Source organism: Protopterus annectens, chromosome 1.part1, assembly GCF_019279795.1.
Source record: "Protopterus annectens isolate FY-2018-M chromosome 1.part1, PAN1.0, whole genome shotgun sequence".
In the NCBI taxonomy this organism is placed as follows: domain Eukaryota; kingdom Metazoa; phylum Chordata; order Ceratodontiformes; family Protopteridae; genus Protopterus; species Protopterus annectens.
This window is the reverse complement of record NC_056726.1, coordinates 533,730,751-533,748,545: the sequence shown is the minus strand read 5'-3', so window position 1 is coordinate 533,748,545 and position 17,795 is coordinate 533,730,751. Positions and strand designations below refer to the sequence as shown.

The 17,795-nt window shown below is 45.4% G+C and overlaps 1 protein-coding gene across 2 annotated transcripts in view; it reads right to left on the bottom strand.

The window, feature by feature from the left end:
• Nucleotides 1-17,795, bottom strand: part of ST13 (ST13 Hsp70 interacting protein) — a 1,818,146-nt gene that overhangs the window by 1,028,267 nt on the left and 772,084 nt on the right. For both annotated transcript variants that reach the window (XM_044076553.1, XM_044076561.1), the window contains exon 4: nucleotides 7,702-7,772. In XM_044076553.1, the coding sequence (XP_043932488.1) occupies nucleotides 7,702-7,772 (71 nt within the window). The remainder of the gene's footprint in view (nucleotides 1-7,701; nucleotides 7,773-17,795) is intronic.

Here is a 17,795-nt window from a genome sequence, read left to right as displayed (position 1 = left end):
AGCCTCTTTTTGGAGTCAGAGCAATCCTGGCTTTCCCAGCAGAAATGCTCCCTAAAATTGTGCAAAGTTTCACCAAAAGAGAAATCTTCTGGAGGGGGAGCAAATGGAATGGAGTCCTCTGCATCAGAATCCTCCTAGGTAGATAAGGGAAAACCCTGGTCATCAGAAGAAACAGAAATTTCAGAATCCTGATAAAAAAAATCAGAAGGAAATTCAGTTCTAGGTCTCAGAGGGAGAAGGGTAATTAAAGGCTAATTAGAATAACTAGGTCTTCAGCCATTCTTATTTGTTTTTTAGGCATATGGGCCTGACCATGCGGCTTGGACGTTGGTTTTCTAGGCATGGATAGTGTCTTAGGCCTTGAAGAAGATGGCTTCGGTTTGACATGCCAGTCAGTAGACCTGAATACACCCTCAGAAGCCAGTACCTGCACAGTGGCTTCGGACCCATCCAAGGTAGAGACATCTGCAGGTTCCATAGTTGAAGCATCTTGCGGCACACCGGACTCCGAATGGGTCTCCGTAGAGGCCTGCGAATCTGAAGTAGCGGGTATGAGGGGCTGCGAAAGCGCCTGAGTACCGGTAAACTGGCGACTAGCTTAATGGAAGCGTCGTTAGCAGCTTTGGACCTATGCAGTCTCTACCTTTATCTTTATGTTTTTTCTGAATGTCGGTACTTGGATGGCTTAACCAAAGCCATTTTTGGATAACTGAACAGAGCACCGAAATAGTTAGATGCAAAAATTAACAGACGAAGAATGAATAAAGCACAAAACAGACAGCGAGAGACGTCGTGGTCTGGGCCCAAGCAAGGAATGTAGTACGAATGAAAACCTTTATGAGGTATTTGCTTTCGACAAGAAATACAATTGTTAACTGTTTCTGACATTGGTTTAAAGCAAGAAAGAGTATCCCCAATGGGGTACTTAGCTTTTTAGACGACTTCGGCTCTGAAACTCAGACACCGCACGGCAAAAAAGACTGATGTAATGGCGTTGGCTGCATGTTTTATACCCCTGACTACCTGACGTCATGGAAGAAGTAACAGCAACAGACGCAGGACCCAAGACTTAGATAATCACGCTGGCTGAGGGCTACCTACAAGGAGAAAACACAAATGTAAGGAGAACACACAAATGTAATGACTAACAGTGAAAACACAAAGAACATCTGGTCTCAAACCATTTTCGTTTTTGGCACTAGGAATATCCTTGAATAAAATCCCTTCCCCACCTGAGAAGGAGGAACTAATTCTATCACTCCTTGAGACGGCATACGATAACCAACAGGTGGAAATCTGCAGGTTGAGGAAATACCCCTGGAAAGGAAATATTTCCTCCCACTGCAATCTAAAAGAATGATTTTCAGAACTCATCTGAAAAATGTGTTGCCAAAGAGAAAAATGGAGATTCAGATTTTCTAGATGATAAAATGGGCCGGGGGAGGGGGGGGGGTACAATGTCTCAGACTTGGACTTTTCTTGGTTTTGTGAGATTTGAGACTTCTTTATGGAACCCCTTTGCCACTTCTTAAACGTGTGTTTACCTGCTAAAACTGGAGAAAAAAATCCCTTGGACAATTTGGAAAACGATGGAGTTTCCCTTGATCAGCTTGCCCCTTTCATCACACTTTTGATCACTTCGACAGCTGAGGGGCCAAACACAATCTCTATCCAATGCAGAATTTAAAACCTAATTTTTTTTTAGAACTGGGAGGTTGAGAATGCAGCCAAGCAAACCTCCTCAAAACAGTACAAGTGGTCATCTCTCTGTAAATAGCATTAGATTAACACAAAAACTACAAACAATGACCAATTAACCTGTACAAAAGAAAAAACTGAAGCGAGCCCCCCACATTGGGGGGGGGGGGGTCAGACATCTGAATCAAAAATTTGAGGATAAAATCCTGACACCAGCCTGCATCTTAATGTTCAGATTCAGAATCTTGAATCTGTTCAGATAAAGAGGAATATACTGTATACGTTTCTGCTATACACACCATGGGAAAACTGTACCTAACAGCATTAGGTCTCATTCTACCAGGGCAACAGCCACTTCAACTGCCTACCTCAGAGGAGTACCTACCAAGGGGACATTTTGGAAGCAGCAACTTGAGTTCTGTACATACCTTTACCAAGCATTACCATCTGCCTCTTTACTCTATATCCAGAGCTGGCTTTGCCACTGCTGTGCTGCACGGCCTTATAGCCACCTCTAATGCCTTATAGAACCAGCCACCCTACCTCAGCTTTGGGATTCTACCCAAGTGTAATGACTGCAGCAGTGTAACACGAACATAGTACAGTTTTGTACCTACCATAAATGTAGATGTTAAGAGTGTATACGCTGCTGCAGTCCAGGTTACGCTCCCTCCTTCCCCTCTTACTTACTGGTACATACCCAAGTCTTCTACCCTTTACTACCTATGGGGAGTATTTGCTGGTAACTGAAATTTTTTGATCGCTTTTCATATATGTATGGTTTATTAGCAATTTGCATTGCCTACCTTTTTGGGGGCACCTGACATCTGGGGCAAGAAAAACTGAAGAAAATGGCGTTGGCTGCATCTTGTATACCCCTGTCGCACTGACGGCAACCGACGCCGGACCAAGACTTTGGAACTCAGGTTGACTGAGGGACTGCCTGATGGCAGGATAACCCAAGTGTAATGACTGCAGCAGTGTATACACTCTAACATCTACATTTATGGTAGGTACAAAACTGTAATTTGTTCATATTGATTATTGCTACAGTGGCCTTTGCCATGACAGCAGGCTAGCAGTTTACCTCAGCTGCAGGTGGGTGACTCTGCTGTGGCCATTTGTTGTGCAAACTGCACATCTTTTACCCTGGATCCCTCTGCTGTAGAACTTGCAGCCACTTTGGACTGTGGGTTAGACACATCCTCTGTGGCTGTTAAAGTCCCCTCAGTGGAGAGAGAGCTGCACTTGTCAGTCCTGGAAAAGGACGAAGGAAGGTTTCCCCTTTTGTATCAAAATGCTGTGCCAATCCCAGGCAAAGCAGTGGCTGTCATTAATAACATGGTTGGCCTCATTTTTACTGTCAAAAAGAAACAAAGCCAAACATGTATACTCCTCCAATTTCTTTGGATAGGAATGGTTTACTGAGACTGGCTCAAGGTTAAATTGACTGTTAAGCCTTTTTTAAAGTAGTTTCAAGTAAAAGAGAGGGATTCCTCGTCTGCCAGTGTGTTTTTCTCTCCTAGCAGGAATTGTGCTTGCAGATGAACTTGATAGGTTATAGCTGTGTTCCACAAGGTCATGGCTTGTCTGCAGAGGGGATAAGAATGAGTGCCCCCTTGCTTGTTTATGTACCACATAACTGTGGTGTTGTCTGTCTTTAGTAGTAGTTGTCCTGGATGTAGAAGGTCCTTGAAAGCTATAAGGGCATTTTGTACAGCTAGCATCTCTTTTCGATTGATGTGAAGATGCCTTTGTTCTGCGGGCCACTTGCCCCGAAGACATTTCCTGCCATGTGCGCTCCTCAGGTGCAATCCGATGCATCTGTTGTCAGTGTTTGCCTGACTGCGGGTTGAGTGAAAGGCTGTCCCTTGTTGAAGTGACATGCTTGAGCCCACCATCGAAACTCCTGTTGAAGGCAAGGAATTAGTGGTATTACGGTTTCCAAACTTTGACAGTGTTGAGACCAGACACTCTTTAGGTACCATTGTAGTTTCCTCATATGCAGTCTGGCATATGGAATTAGAAGTATGCAAGATGCCATGTAACCAAAGGCCTGCAGAATTTTTCTTGCAGGGAGTTGGGTCTTTGTTGCCATCAATTGAAAATATTGAGTCAGTTGTCCTTGCTTGTCTGGCGTGAGAAAAGCCATCTGGGCCGTTGTATTCAAGCTGGCACCCAGGAATATTATCTCGTGAGGGCACTAGTTTTGACTTTTCATTTACTGTGTACCCTAGGCAACCAACTTTTTTTTTTTTTTTTTTTTTTTTACAAACGCCAGATGCTTTAGAAGAATGTCCTTGCTGTCTGCTTGAATCAGGCAGTCGTCCAGGTACAGATAAATTTGAACTCCTGTCTGCAAAATGCAATTACTGGTGCCAGGCACTTTGTGAAGACCCTGGGAGCAGTAGATAAGCCAAAGGGCAGTGCAGAGAATTGGTAGTGCACTGAACCAGCTATGAATCTGAGGTATCTTCTGCAGTTTTGTCTGATAGGGACATGAAGGTATGCCTCCTTGAGGTCCAAAGTTACGAGTCAAAAGCTTTCTTGCCCAGCATGAAAAGAAGCTGCTGTAGTGTCAACATTTTGAATTTTGGAACATGCAGGTACGTGTTTAGAGAAGAAAGATCCAAAATGGGCCTCCAGGCTTTGTCCTTTCTGGGAACCACAAAGAGTCTCGAGTAAAATCCTTGTCCTTGCTCCTGTGTTGGTACCTTTTGAATAGCTCTCATGTCCATGAGTGCTGTAATTTGTCTTTGTGCCTCTGCCCATTGATTTGGTGGCTGATTTGGCATTCCTTTTAGCCTTGGCAGAGTGTGAAAGTGGAACCTGTAACCTTGAGATACAATGTTGAGAACCCATTTGTCTTTGGTGATCATATGCCAGTTGTGACAGAAAAGTGCCAGCTTTCCTACTGCCAAGAGAACTGTTTGGCAGCTGTAGTGGGAAATCAATGGGGCTGTTTTTTGTAAGGTTCAGGCCTGTCTTCCCCTTCTTTCTGGGTTGATGCACCCCCATTGTCAAGGCCTGTAAGGACCTTGTGGTTGATCTCTACCTCTTGGACGTCTGTATCTGCCCCTTTGAGGTCTGTAACTGGAAAGGACCAAATCTTTGTTGGCCAATTTCTGCTAAATCGAGGAGGCTGAACCTCTAAGAAATCCTTCACAGTTTGCATAGATTTTGCCTTATCCTCCATTTTCTTTAATACCTCTTCTGCCTTAACTCCAAATAAAACATCCTGCTGCAAAGGTGCATCCAATAATTTTGCTTTAACATGATCTGATAACGTCTGTTCTTTTAACCAAGCATGTCTTCCGATGACAGAACCTGTAACTGCTGCTCTACAGGAGGCCTCTAATGAATCAAAACCACATTGCAAAGTATGTTTTCCCACTTGTTCAGCTGTATGCAATAAATCCTGCATTTCTTTATAATTAGGAGGATCTGAGTTTGGAAGCATTTTTTGTTTCAACTGAGACATCAAATATTGCTGATATTTTAGCATGTGAAACTGGCAATTTAAGGCCCTCATTGCTAAAGTTGCAGATGTATATACTTTCTTCCCCCATCTGTCTAATGCTCTGGAATCTCTGTCAGAGGGGACGAGTTCTTTGCTGAGGAGGCCTTTACCCCCTTTGGGGCCCTGAGAAATAGTTTCAGGGTCAGCAGCAGGGCTTTTATAAAGAAATTTGTGAGAGTCAGGGACTCTAGTACCTGTCTGGCTTAACTGGGAGCAGGAGGTAAAGAATCAGGATTTAAACTGGATTCAGTATACACATCATCCACAATATCTAACACTGGCGGGGGTCTGTGTTGAGGTAGTAAAAGGAAATCTGAGCCTTTTCTTGGACTCTGAATAATCCTGGCCCTCCCAATAGAAATGCTCCCGCATGGTATGCAAAGTTTCCCCACTCATGGAGGTATCCTGAGGCCTTGGATCTCCACTGTCCAAGGATAGGGGGTGATCAGAGACTGATGCTGGAGGGGGTAGAGTGTCGGTGCTGTATGATGCAGCTGAGGACCTGGCCAGCACACACTGCATGACCTCGAAAGCTGGTCCCCCCGGCTCCGAAGATGGACCAACCGTGGTAGACCTCTGAGCAGAAGGGACAATGTCCAAAGTGAGGGTCAGGCTCACTCGAGCCGAAGCAGAGGGAGGCTAGGAGCCGAAGAGCATCCTGAGACTCCCCCCCCCCCCCCCCAGGTCCAACCAAGGAACCATGAGTCCTGGACCCCGTGGACGGAGCAGACGAGGTCGAAGCTGAGATCAGAGCTGAGAAGCCAGGATGGGCTACCGGAGCCACCCTAGAAGCATCAGATGGCACCGACAACTCTGGCTCCGAAGGCTGAGATTTGCTCGGAGGATCCATTGACAATGGATGGGTGGCGGGCTCCGGACTGGGCTGGAGCCAAAAGCAATTTAGGCAGCACCGGTGATTGGAGCAGTCTCTGCACCACTATCTACATCAGAGAGAGTCCTGGAGGACCTAGAGGACAAGTTAGGAGATCTAGACCTCCTCTCAGAAGGAGACCTGCAAGGAGGACAAACAGATCTAAAAACTGGGGACCGGCTCCGAACTAGAATCTTGGTCAACGGCTCCGAGAGGCTGGAAGCTGATGTAGGTTCTATCGATTCGCCAACTTCCTTCGGCACCGAAGACAGAGGAGCAGAGGATGCCACAGTAGACTTAGTAACTTTCTCCGGAGGCTCTGATAGGACTGACTGAGCCGGAGACCGTTTTTTGCTTTGGAGGTTTTGTCTTTTAGAGGGAGAGGACTTAGCACTAGAAAATCTCTCCAAATCTTCCTCGAAGGAGGGTTTCGGTAATCCTTTCAGAATTAGTTTGTTCTTCCTTTCTTGAAGAACATGAGGGCTGAATGTGTGACAATGCACAAGATTCCTGAAGATGGATAGCCCCCAAAAAAACGCAAACAGAGTGCCCATCAATAATCGACATCTTGTATTCACATTTACTACATTTCTTGAAGCCTGAAGGCTTAATGTTCTTTTGTATCCTTGGACATGATCAGCAGGACACTAGAACCAACACAACACACCCAACACCAGCAACAAAGCGCAGGAACTAGACTCTAAATAAACTGCAGACACCACACAAGGACCTCTAACTCAAACGGCCCAGACAGGAAACAAGGGAAGGACTAGTCCTTCTAACAAATGGCCCTAGCCAAGAGGGATAGGGTACCTTAAAAAAAATGAACACAGAAGGGTAACAGATAAATGGTGGGAGGACTAGGTCCTCTAACTGAAACGGGCCTAGCCCATTGGGAGATAGCCAACGGGATACCAAGAGAAATACCAAGACAAAGGCCACACAAAAAAACTTCCAAAAACACACACATACCTAGCTATGAAAATAGCTTTTGGAGCAACAAATTTGGTCAAAGAAGAAAAGTTGTACTTAGCCAGAGCCAAGAGCGAGACCACGTCAGAGCTTTACGAGCGGCAAACAAGATCTGGAGAAAGGGAGCAGTGCAGCATGGGATACCTCTTAGCTCAGCCAACTGAAAGACTTCTAGAGTATGGCCGAGTCGGAGGAGAGGTTCGGCTCGGAACCCACAGGTAAGAATGTAGGCGAGGTTGGACTACATAACATCTGTTATTTTTGGTGACTTACACTTACTGGTACAGTTGAAAACCTGATGTCAAGCATTCACAGCAGTCAAGAACTTTTCTGTTCTCATAGTTATAGACTGTTCTCATGCCCACCATGCAAGGTACACATCTCAGTCTCTGCACCTTGACTGTCTTAACAGGTGCTAGACTTATTTATGCACTCATATTCTTATGGCAGAATGCCTCCAGTCTTCCACTACCTCCCCCAAAACAGGAGAGCTGGCCATCAATCACTCAATCCTACATCTTCTGGCTAACTACCATACTTATAACCCAATTGCCCAAACATATTTGGCCCTAAAACTCCCAGCAAAAGTGCCAGTTTCTGGCAAGGAAGATTACTAGCTATGCATGCAGAAGAACTTTACCTCCATGTTCTCGTCTCCCATTTCCTGAGCCTCATCCATATCTGGCTCGATCACTCCCTCTTGGTCAATTTCTGTAAAAAGGATAAGAAACATGGTCAAATAAGCAGACCAGTACATGGAACCATACTGTTGAAATCTATATGCAGTTTATTTTGCAGCTTAAGAATTCTAACAGACATTTATATATACATATCAGGAATTTACAGTAGTAATGTTAACCTCAGCACAAAAGCAAGAGGGCTTGAACATTAACTTGTACACTGCTTGATATGAATGCTTTACATTACTGTATCATCAATTTCAAATACTACAGATTACCACCCTATCAGTGCAAGTAACCATCAGAAAACAGACTTCACTGACTTATCTTTTTGCCAAAAAAAAAAAAAAAAAATTACTAACACTAAACCAATAAAAAGAGAACCCAGAAAGCCTTCCAAGATGCGGCTGTGGTTACTGGCTTCAGAAACTACAATCCACTTCAATATTAGTTTTCTGTAGGAAACTAGGTAGGTTTAACTGTCTTTACCAGTTCTATAAATAATCATCTTAAAGAAAGCAACAGAATCTTTCAGAACACACTAGAATTTTCTGTTAATCGTATCATTATAGAATACTACCCATCACACAAGTTTCAATAGTCCAACCAAAAGCTTTATAATTTTTACACCCATCTTGAAACAGAAACATACCAAGAACTTTACATGGTGGCAAAAGATGCATACCACAGCTTTCTCTGGATGCACCACTATGAGACATTTATATGGAAAGCAGTCTTAAATGCTCAAACGATGAGTAAGCAAGCAATTTTAACATGTCAGGCAATGTTCATAGCGTGCATATTTGCGTGGGTGTGTGCACATGCATACACATACATGTGGGTATAAATATGTATGTACACAGGTATGGCTAACAAGCAAAAACAAATTTTCCATAACCATTCGCAAATGAACCATCATGAACATCCATAAAAAAAGAAGAGTTCAACATACGCAAGTCTGATAGAGTTCAAAGTACACCTCAGCATGTTAAGCTGTTCTGCATTATGCCATAAATTAAGCCTAGCTTTAAAAATCTACATTTTAAGACTGCATTTTTCTGTTAACAAAGGTACATCCCTTACAACGAAACTTAAAATTTGCATAACACATTTGGCAAACTATCTGCAATGACTGAAAAGTTGAGTGATGGCTCATCTTCTGTAGTACTTCAGTAGTTGTAAACATTTGCAGCTACACTTAAAATGAAATGCAGTGAACTACTGCATCACTTTACACAGGGTGTATTTTTTATTTTCCTATTAAATGCAGAAAAAAATAAGTTATGTACTCACCATAACGTTCCATCTGAGTAGTTGCACTAACCTGTCTATGGATCCGAATCATATCAGACATGGCTGCATAACTACCATTTGATATAAGCTCCAAGCTCCTTCCCTTACCCATAATGCACAAGCTCCTTCCCTTACTCAATGCCCCATGTCTTACCTTCAGATCAAGTTTGCTGCTCAGCAAAAAACACCCCCCCGACCCAACAAGACCGTGAAACTACAGACAGTCCCAAGAATCCTAAACCAAGCATAAGAGGGACCCTTGTGGAATGTAATCTCCCGTGTACACGGTCAGAATAATAGGGACAAGGCTGGGGGAAGGAGGGGGGGATGGTTGAAGACAAATGAAGTACAACTACTCTGATTATCAGAGTAGTTAACTTCATGCCGTCTTCAACCTGTGGGACAGTCCCCAGCTACCAATACCTCCCTTTCCTGGGTTGGCCCTCATAGGATATCCTGGAGCACCGTGGAGCCAAAAGATGCCCTGTTCCCAGATACAATGTCCAATTTGTAATGTGAGATGAATGTATGAGATGAAGACCAAGTAGCTGCAGAACAAACATCCAACACCCTGGACCAAAGTCACTGAAGTGGCCGTAGACCTGGTGGAATGTGCTTTTACGCGACCTGGAGCAAAAATTCCTTTGATAGAATACTCTCGAATAATAGGAAATCCAACGAGCAATTGTCACTTTAGAAATTGGTTTCCCTAAGAAATGTTTTGAGTAAACAAATTACTGCTTACATTTATGGAAGGATCTGGTCCTCTGCAAGTAGAATAGCAATTGCCTGTGTACATCCAGCAGATGTTTACATTCTCCCTTGTTCTGGAAAGTAGGAAAAAAGACAGGAAGATTGATAATCTGATGAATATTGACTTCCGACACCATCTTGGGGAAGGAAGGACGGATTAGTGTGCAGGGAAACATTGTCCTTATGAAAAATCATGTAAGGAACTTTGATGGATAATGCTTGAAGTTTCCTCTTGGCAGACGTAATAGCTACCAAAAAGGCAGTCTTCCATGACAGATACTGCAACTGCAGGCTCAAAGGGAGGGGAGACTAGAGCCTGAAGTAAAAAACTAAGGTCCTAGGGAGGTGCAGGATCTTTCACCAGGGTCCTTAAAAGAAAGATACCTTTAAGGAAAGTCTTGCAATGTCTGGAAGAGGCTAATGAAGACATTTTCCCCCACGTGAAAATAAGAAATTGCAGCCAGTGGGACTGACAGTGGAGGAACTAGCAGCTTGCTAAAAAATCCCTGCCAAAAACTAATACTGTGGAAACAGGAGCTGTACAGGGATCCAAATCCTGCTGAGAGGCCCATACGGAGAACCGTTTCCACTTGCTATGATATAGCCTTCTAGTGGAAGATTTGTGAGTCGCCACCAAAATGGTTAACAGGAGAGGATAAATTGGGAGTCCTAATAATCAAGGGAACTAGAGCAGCTAGTTTCATGCTGTCCAGGTCAGGGTGAGGAATCCCAGAGGGATGTGTATTGAGACCTGGGACCGGATCCAAGATTCATGGTGGAACTTCTAGGTAAGACCAAAGGGAGGGAAACCAGACTTGGTGAGGCCAGAATGGGGCAATGAGGATCACTGTATTCCCACCCTGTGAAGAAACTTCGAAATGAGAGGTAACGGGGGGATAGACAAAGAAGAGCGGGAGGCAAAGCATGAACCAGTGCAGGGAGGGTTCAGAGCGAAGAACTCTGTGCATTTCATGTTGGGAAGAGATGCAAAGAGATCACAGCAAGGCCGACCCTACTTGAGGAAGACATGCTCCGCTACTGAAGGATTCAGAGACCACTCATAAGGCATCAGGATTGTTCTAATGGGCCTGTCAGCTAAAATGCTGGACCATCCTAGGATGTGCGTTGCCACCAGAAAAGTCAGTGGAGATTGCCCATTCCAACACTCTCATGGCTTCGCAACAAAGGGGAGAAGATCTGGTTCCTTCCTGTTTGTTGACATACCAGACTACCAACATGCCATTTGTCTGAATTGCAATAGTCCCCCTAATTTTCAGGGCACTGATATGCAAACTGGTCTCGGATGGGGACCATGTGGCTTGGACGGTCTTTCTCAAGCAACACCCTCCCCCCAGCTTGGAGGTGTCCATGGTCACTGTGGTTTTGGGAAAGGATGAAAGAAAGGGGCGTCCCCTGACAAAGTACAGGGGGAAAATCCACCACCGAGGAGAGTCCCTGCAAACCCCGGAGACACAGACTGAATGGGATAATGGTAGATCTAACAAAGACCATTGTACTCCAAGCATTCAAAGAAGAATTTGCATATGTAGTCATGCAAGGGGCAGAAGACGCCATGGACCCCAGCTCCCTCAGAACAATCTCTGCTGTGGGAAACTGAGCCTGAAGAATATACAAGACATGTACCCTTAGACTGTGTACCTGCCCTGGAGTGAGGCAAACTCATTTGGATAGTATCCAACTGAGCCCCAATGAATTCTAGGGTCTGAACAGGAGCCAGTGAGGACTTGCGGAGATGGATGATTATGCCCAGTCTGCTTGCTAAAGAGGAAATAATGCATAGCTCTGCAAAGCACAGGCTTGGTGGGGGCAGCAAAGAGCTAACCGTCCAGGTAAGGGAAGACCTGAATGCCCTGAAGCCTCAGGTGAGCCGCTACAACTGACGCCTCAGGTGAGCCGCTACAACTGACGCCTCAGGTGAGCCGCTACAACTGACATCACTTTGGTGAACACCTGGAGGCTGTGGTGAGACCAGAGGGGAGGGCTTTGAACTGAATGATTGTCCCCCACCCAGAAGCAGAGAAATCTCAGTGTTTCTGTCCATCTTGATATGATAGTATGCGACCTCTGGAGGTAGACAGAGCACATCCAATTTTTGGCCTGCAGGTAGGGAAGGATGGATTGAAAAGTGACCATTCGGAATTTCGCCTTCGCTACTGATAGGTCCACAGTCTTCTTTGGCACTAAAAAGAACCTGGAATAAATGCCTAATCCAGATTGGTCTTGGGGTTTTTTCTTTCTTAACAGGTTTTCTATCTCTAGAGCTGCTACCTCCCTTTCCATAGGTGGGACATCTGGGAGGTGGTTCAGTGGGAAAGGTGGTTTGGTGAACGGGATGGAATAATCTCTGGATATAATTTGCAACACCCAATGATCTGTTATGGCTCCCATGCTGCTGGGTGTAGGGAAAGACAACCCCTAACTGCCTCCAGAGCAGAGCGGTCGGGCAGCCCCTTGGGGCTGCTGGGCAGGTCCGTCAGAGAACAGTTTTCGAAACCCAAAGTTTCTCGGACCCCTTCTTCCTGTAAGACAGTATCTATCATAACCCACTCTGCCTCTGGGGGAAGATGAGACCTGAAGGTCCTGGGAAAATGCCCAAGACTTCCGGAACCACATCTTTGTCCCTCGCTGATTCCTAGTAAAGCATCTCTGAGGTCTGGAGAAGTGGATCCAGAGGCAGACAGCGTCTTCTCATCCTCACTCTGGACCAAGTTCTCGCGAACTGACTATCTAAACAGGGATGAACCATCATAGGGAGCATTTGCGAATGATGCTTTGAAGGGTTCCGAGAAATGGCAAAGCCAGAGCCAGGTGTGGTGCCTCATAGCAACACCAAAACCAGCCACTGTGGCAGCTCCCTCTGTAGAATGGGAGAGAAGACGCATGAACATATTTGCTACCGCCGTGAGACTGGCCATCCGAGCGGAAACCCTCCACCGACATGAACTCCAGGGGCGACTCTGTGACCTCCTTGACCAAGTCTCGCTGTAATTGAATAATTTATGCCATATAGTTCAGCTCCCTTATAATAAAGGTAACTGAAGCATGCACCTGCTTCCCTAGACTGTCCACAGCCCTCGACTCCTGGTCAGGAGGAACCGTAGAGCTCTCTTGCGCGGTCTTTGTGGTAAGTGCCACCACCATAGCATCCACCGGGGACCCCTTATTCCAACAAGTACTCTCTGGTGGGGTTAAGGACCTTATCGGGGAGCTTGGGGATGGGCTCCACGATGTCCGGTTCCTTCCATTCCATGGCAGAGATGCTATGAGGTCCACAAGCAGATATGTGGGAGGGCACACCCAGGAAGATGGACATGTATCGAAGGTCTCGATGTAGATTGGCTTCAATTGGCTAAGCTTCTGGCGTCATTCTAAGGGGATCCAGTATCTGTCTCTGCATGGGATGACATGGTAGACAGACCACAATGCTTTGCCACAAATGGCCTGTACCTGTCGCCCCTGGAATCTCGGATACTGGCCAAGGCTCTCGCTGCCCCTATAATGCCTTTTTTTGGAAAGGTTCCAATAACAAATTCACCACTAACAGGAACAGGCAAGCAAAAACTGAGGGTAATGTTATTAGTCTAAATCTCAAAATGCACTCACTCTAGGCACTCCTTAAAATGGAGAACATCGGTATCTGTGCAGTGACCGAGACCTGGTTCAAGGCTCCAGAGAGCACCCCTGCACTACCAGGGTATAACTCATAAAAAGAAATTATGTCCTTAACATAACGTTCCATGTTCATCTCGCCTTTTTGTTCTTACACGTGGGTCGGAGCAGATCGGCCGCTTTTCAAGCTCAGACTCTCAGAGAAGCTGGAGACCCAGTGAATATCCCATGATGCCCTGCTAGGAGTCCCCAGATAGTACAGTTTTGTACCTACCATAAATGTAGATGTTAGAGTACTAATACCGCTGCAGTCATAACAGGGGTTCTCCTGCCGTCAGGCGGGTCCTCGGTCGGCCGAATTCCAAAGTCTAGGTCCGGCGTCGGTCGTCGTCGCTTCCTCCCTGACGTCAGTGCGACAGGGGTATAAAAGAACCAGCAGACGCCATTTTCTTCAGTATTTCTTGCCCCAGATGTCAGGTGCCCCCAGTAGGAAGGCAATACATAAAATAATGTAATAATGCAATGCAATATAATCAAAAAACAGTAGTTGCAAGCAAATACACCATAAAAGAATACCCCTAGAGGGGAAGGTGGGAGGGAAACCTGGACTGCAGCTGTATTAGCACTCTAACATCTACATTTATGGTAGGTACAAAAAGTACAGTTTTGTACCTACCATAAATGTAGATGTCCGATAGATATGCAACTGCAGTCATAACATATGGGTTGTCCTGCCTCAGTCAGCCCTCGGTCGGCCGGATTCCAAAGTCTGGGTCCGACGTCGGCTGATGTCGCATTTCTCTCCGACGTCAGAGCGGCTGGAGTACATAAGCATCAGCCGATGCCATCTTCAGTGTTTCTTGCCCCAGATGCCAGGTGCCCTCCAAGGAAGGCTGTAATCAAATTGGAAGACAAAAGCAGGTTTCCAGACAAATAAATGAGCAATAAACAGATACACCATAACAGATATCACCAGCTAAGGATAACAGGGAGAGGAGTGGACCCAAGGCATAGAGGGGAAGGAGGGAGGGAAAACCCGACTGCAGTTGCATATCTATCGGACATCTACATTTATGGTAGGTACAAAACTGTACTATGTCCTTCAAGAATGCAACTGCAGTCATAACATATGGGTTGAATACCATAGCTTAGCTGGGGGAGGTGGAATGCTCTAAGAAAAGGATGGTGTAGCCATCAATCCCTGCAGGACTGCCAAAGCAAATCCTGCTCTGAATCTGGAATATAAAGGGAGATTGTAGTGTTTGGAGAATGTATGCACGGAGCTCCATGTAGCAGCTTCTAGAATGTCTTTTGTAGGCACCCCTCTTAAGAATGCTGTAGAGGTGGCTGTAGCTCTGGTGGAGTGTGGTCTGACATTGGCTGGCACACACTTTCCATGGAAGGAATAACAGAATCTGATGCAATGTCCAATCCATTTTGAAATAGTCTGTTTGGAAATTGGTTTTCCTTGTACTCCAGGGGCGTAAGCTACAAAAAGCTGATCAGACTTCCTACTGGTCTTGGTTCTGTCCAGGTAGTAGCGAAGTTGTCTGTGAATGTCCAAGGTATGCAACAGTCTTTCCCCTTTGTTCTCAGGATTGGGAAAGAAAGTAGGCAGGTGAATTGCTTGATTTAAAGAAACCCTAGATACCACTTTTGGCAGAAAGGTAGGGTTGGTTCGTAAGGAGACCCTGTCTCTGTGAAAGGTTATGAACGGTGGTATTGCCATTAGGGCCTGTAATTCCGAAACCCTTCTTGCTGAGGTAATTGCCAACAGGAAAGCTGTCTTCCATGAGAGAAATTGTAAGTCCACAGAAGCTGCTGGCTCAAAGGGAGGTAGAGTCAGTTTTTCTAGGACAAAGTTGAGGTCCCAAGCTGGTACTGGGGCCTTTCTTAGTGGCTTTATATTCTTGATTCCCCTAAGGAATTGCCTTAAAGGATGTGAAAACACAGGTGGATCAGTGATGTATCTAGCTGAAATAGCTGAAGCATGTATTTTTATGGAAGAATATGAGAGTCCATTCTGTAGCATATCTGCCAAATATTCCAGAATGAGTGGGATGTTCAATAATGATGCATCATGACCCTTGCTGGTATTCCAAATGCTGAATCTCTTCCATTTTGCTGAGTAAACCTTTCTGGTGGATGGTCTTCGGGCTTCTGTTAGTATCCGCTGAACTTCCTTGGAGAGAGATAGATTGAGGTTATTCATGGGATCTCCCAAGCTGTTAGCTGCAGCGTCTGAATGTTGGGATGAACTGTCTTGAAGTTGTGTTGAGTCAAAAGTTGGGGCCATTGGGGAAGGGCCCAATTTTTGTTGCGACATATGCTCCGTAGTAGTGGGTACCAGTGTTGTCTTGGCCAGTCTGGAGCTATTAGGATCCCCTTGGGCTTCTCTGCTTTGATCTTTAGTAATACTTTGGTCATCAGTGGCAGAGGTGGGAATGCATAGATTTTTAGGAAGTTCCAGTTGAATGAGAGAGCATCTATTTTCCATGCTTGTGGATGATATGTCCTTGAACAGAACTTTTGTAGATGATGATTGAGGTGGGAGGCAAGTAGGTCTATTTCTGGCCTGCCCCATGCCGAGGTGAGTCGTATGAAGATTTCTGGATGTAACCTCCACTCGTGGGGGTCTAGGAAATTCCTGCTTAGGCTGTCCGCCAGCACATTGTCTTTGCCTGGAACAAACTGGGATTGCAACTGTATGTTTAGGCTCAGTGATTTTTCCCAAAGATTCATTTGTCAGTCTGCAAAGGGGGTAAGAATGGGTGCCCCCCTGCTTGTTTATGTACCACATCACAGTGGTGTTGTCTGTCCGTATTAGCAGGTGGCCTTGCTGAAGTTGTTGTCGAAAGGCCTCGATGGCATGCATTACTGCCAGCATTTCTTTTTGGTTGATATGGAGATGCGTTTCCTTTGGAGACCACTGTCCTTAAATACATCTGCCCTCCATGTGCGCCCCCCATCCAAGGTCTGAGGCGTCTGTTGTCATGGTCTGTGTTATCTGAGGTTTTTTGAATGACATACCTGTGTTTGCCTGGCTTACCGAGGCCCACCATAGAAATTCCTTTTGTAGGCATGGAATGAGCGGTATGATTGCCTCTAGGTTGTTGCTGTGTTGAGACCATAAGCTTTTTAGGTACCATTGAAGCTTTCTCATGTGTAGTCTTGCTAGTGGAACCAGGAGAATGCAGGATGCCATGTAACCCAGGGCCTGTAGGAATCTCCTTGCAGTCATCTGGGTGAGCTTTGCCAAACCTTTGAAATAATGAGTTAACTTCTTTTGCTTGTCTTCTGTCAGGTAAGCCATTTGAGAGGCTGTGTCTAGTTTGGCTCCTAAGAAGGTTATTTGCTGGGATGGCTGAAGTCTTGACTTTTGGAAGTTGACTGTGTATCCCAGAGCCTGTAGCAATTGTATGACATAATTCAAGTTTTTTGTCAAAATCAGTTTGTCGTCCGCTTGTATGAGGCAGTCGTCCAGGTACAGGTAAATTTGGATCCCCTGGAGCCTGCAACGAGCAATTACTGAAGCCAGGCATTTCGTGAATACTCTGGGCGCAGTAGATAAGCCAAATGGCAATGCTGAGCATTGATAATGCTCTGGCCCTGCAAGAAATCTGAGGTATCTTCTGCAGCTGTGTCTGATAGGGACATGCAGGTATGCCTCCTTGAGGTCCAGAGTAATCAGCCAAGACCCCTTTGCCCAGCATGGGAAGGAGTTGCTGTAGAGTCAGCATTTTGAACTTTGGTACTATGAGAAAAGTGGTTAATGCGGACAAATCCAGTATTGGTCTCCATTGAGTTTCTTTTCTTGGAACAAGGAACAGTCTTGAATAAAACCCCTGGCCTTGTTCTTGTTGTGGAACTTTTTCTATTGCTTTGATCTGAGTAAGCAGAGTAATTTGCTTGATAGCCTCTGCCCTCTGGTTTTGTGGTAGGTTTGGCATGCCTTGTTTTCTTGGCAAGGTATGAAAGTGGAACCTGTAACCGTGGTCTATAATGTCCAAAATCCATTTGTCCTTTGTCAGTCTGTGCCAATTGTCTGAAAACAGAGATAATTTTCCGCCCAAAGGAGCTTCTGCTTGCTCCTTGGTCAGCGGAACTAGAGGAAAGTCATTGAGATCGTCCCTGTGGGGCAGGAGAAACCAGTGTCACTTTTTTGGTTTGCTGGTTGCCATTGTCGTCCCCTGTAGGAACCTCTGTATTGTCCTCTTCCTCGGCCACGCCTGTTTTTGCCCCTTTGAAATTTTTCAGGATTAGGAAAGGACCAGTTTTTAGAAGGCCAATTCCTGCTGAATCTGGGTGGCTGAACCTGGAGGAAATCTTTGACTGTCTGAACTGACTTGGCTTTTTCCTCAATGGACTTTAACACATC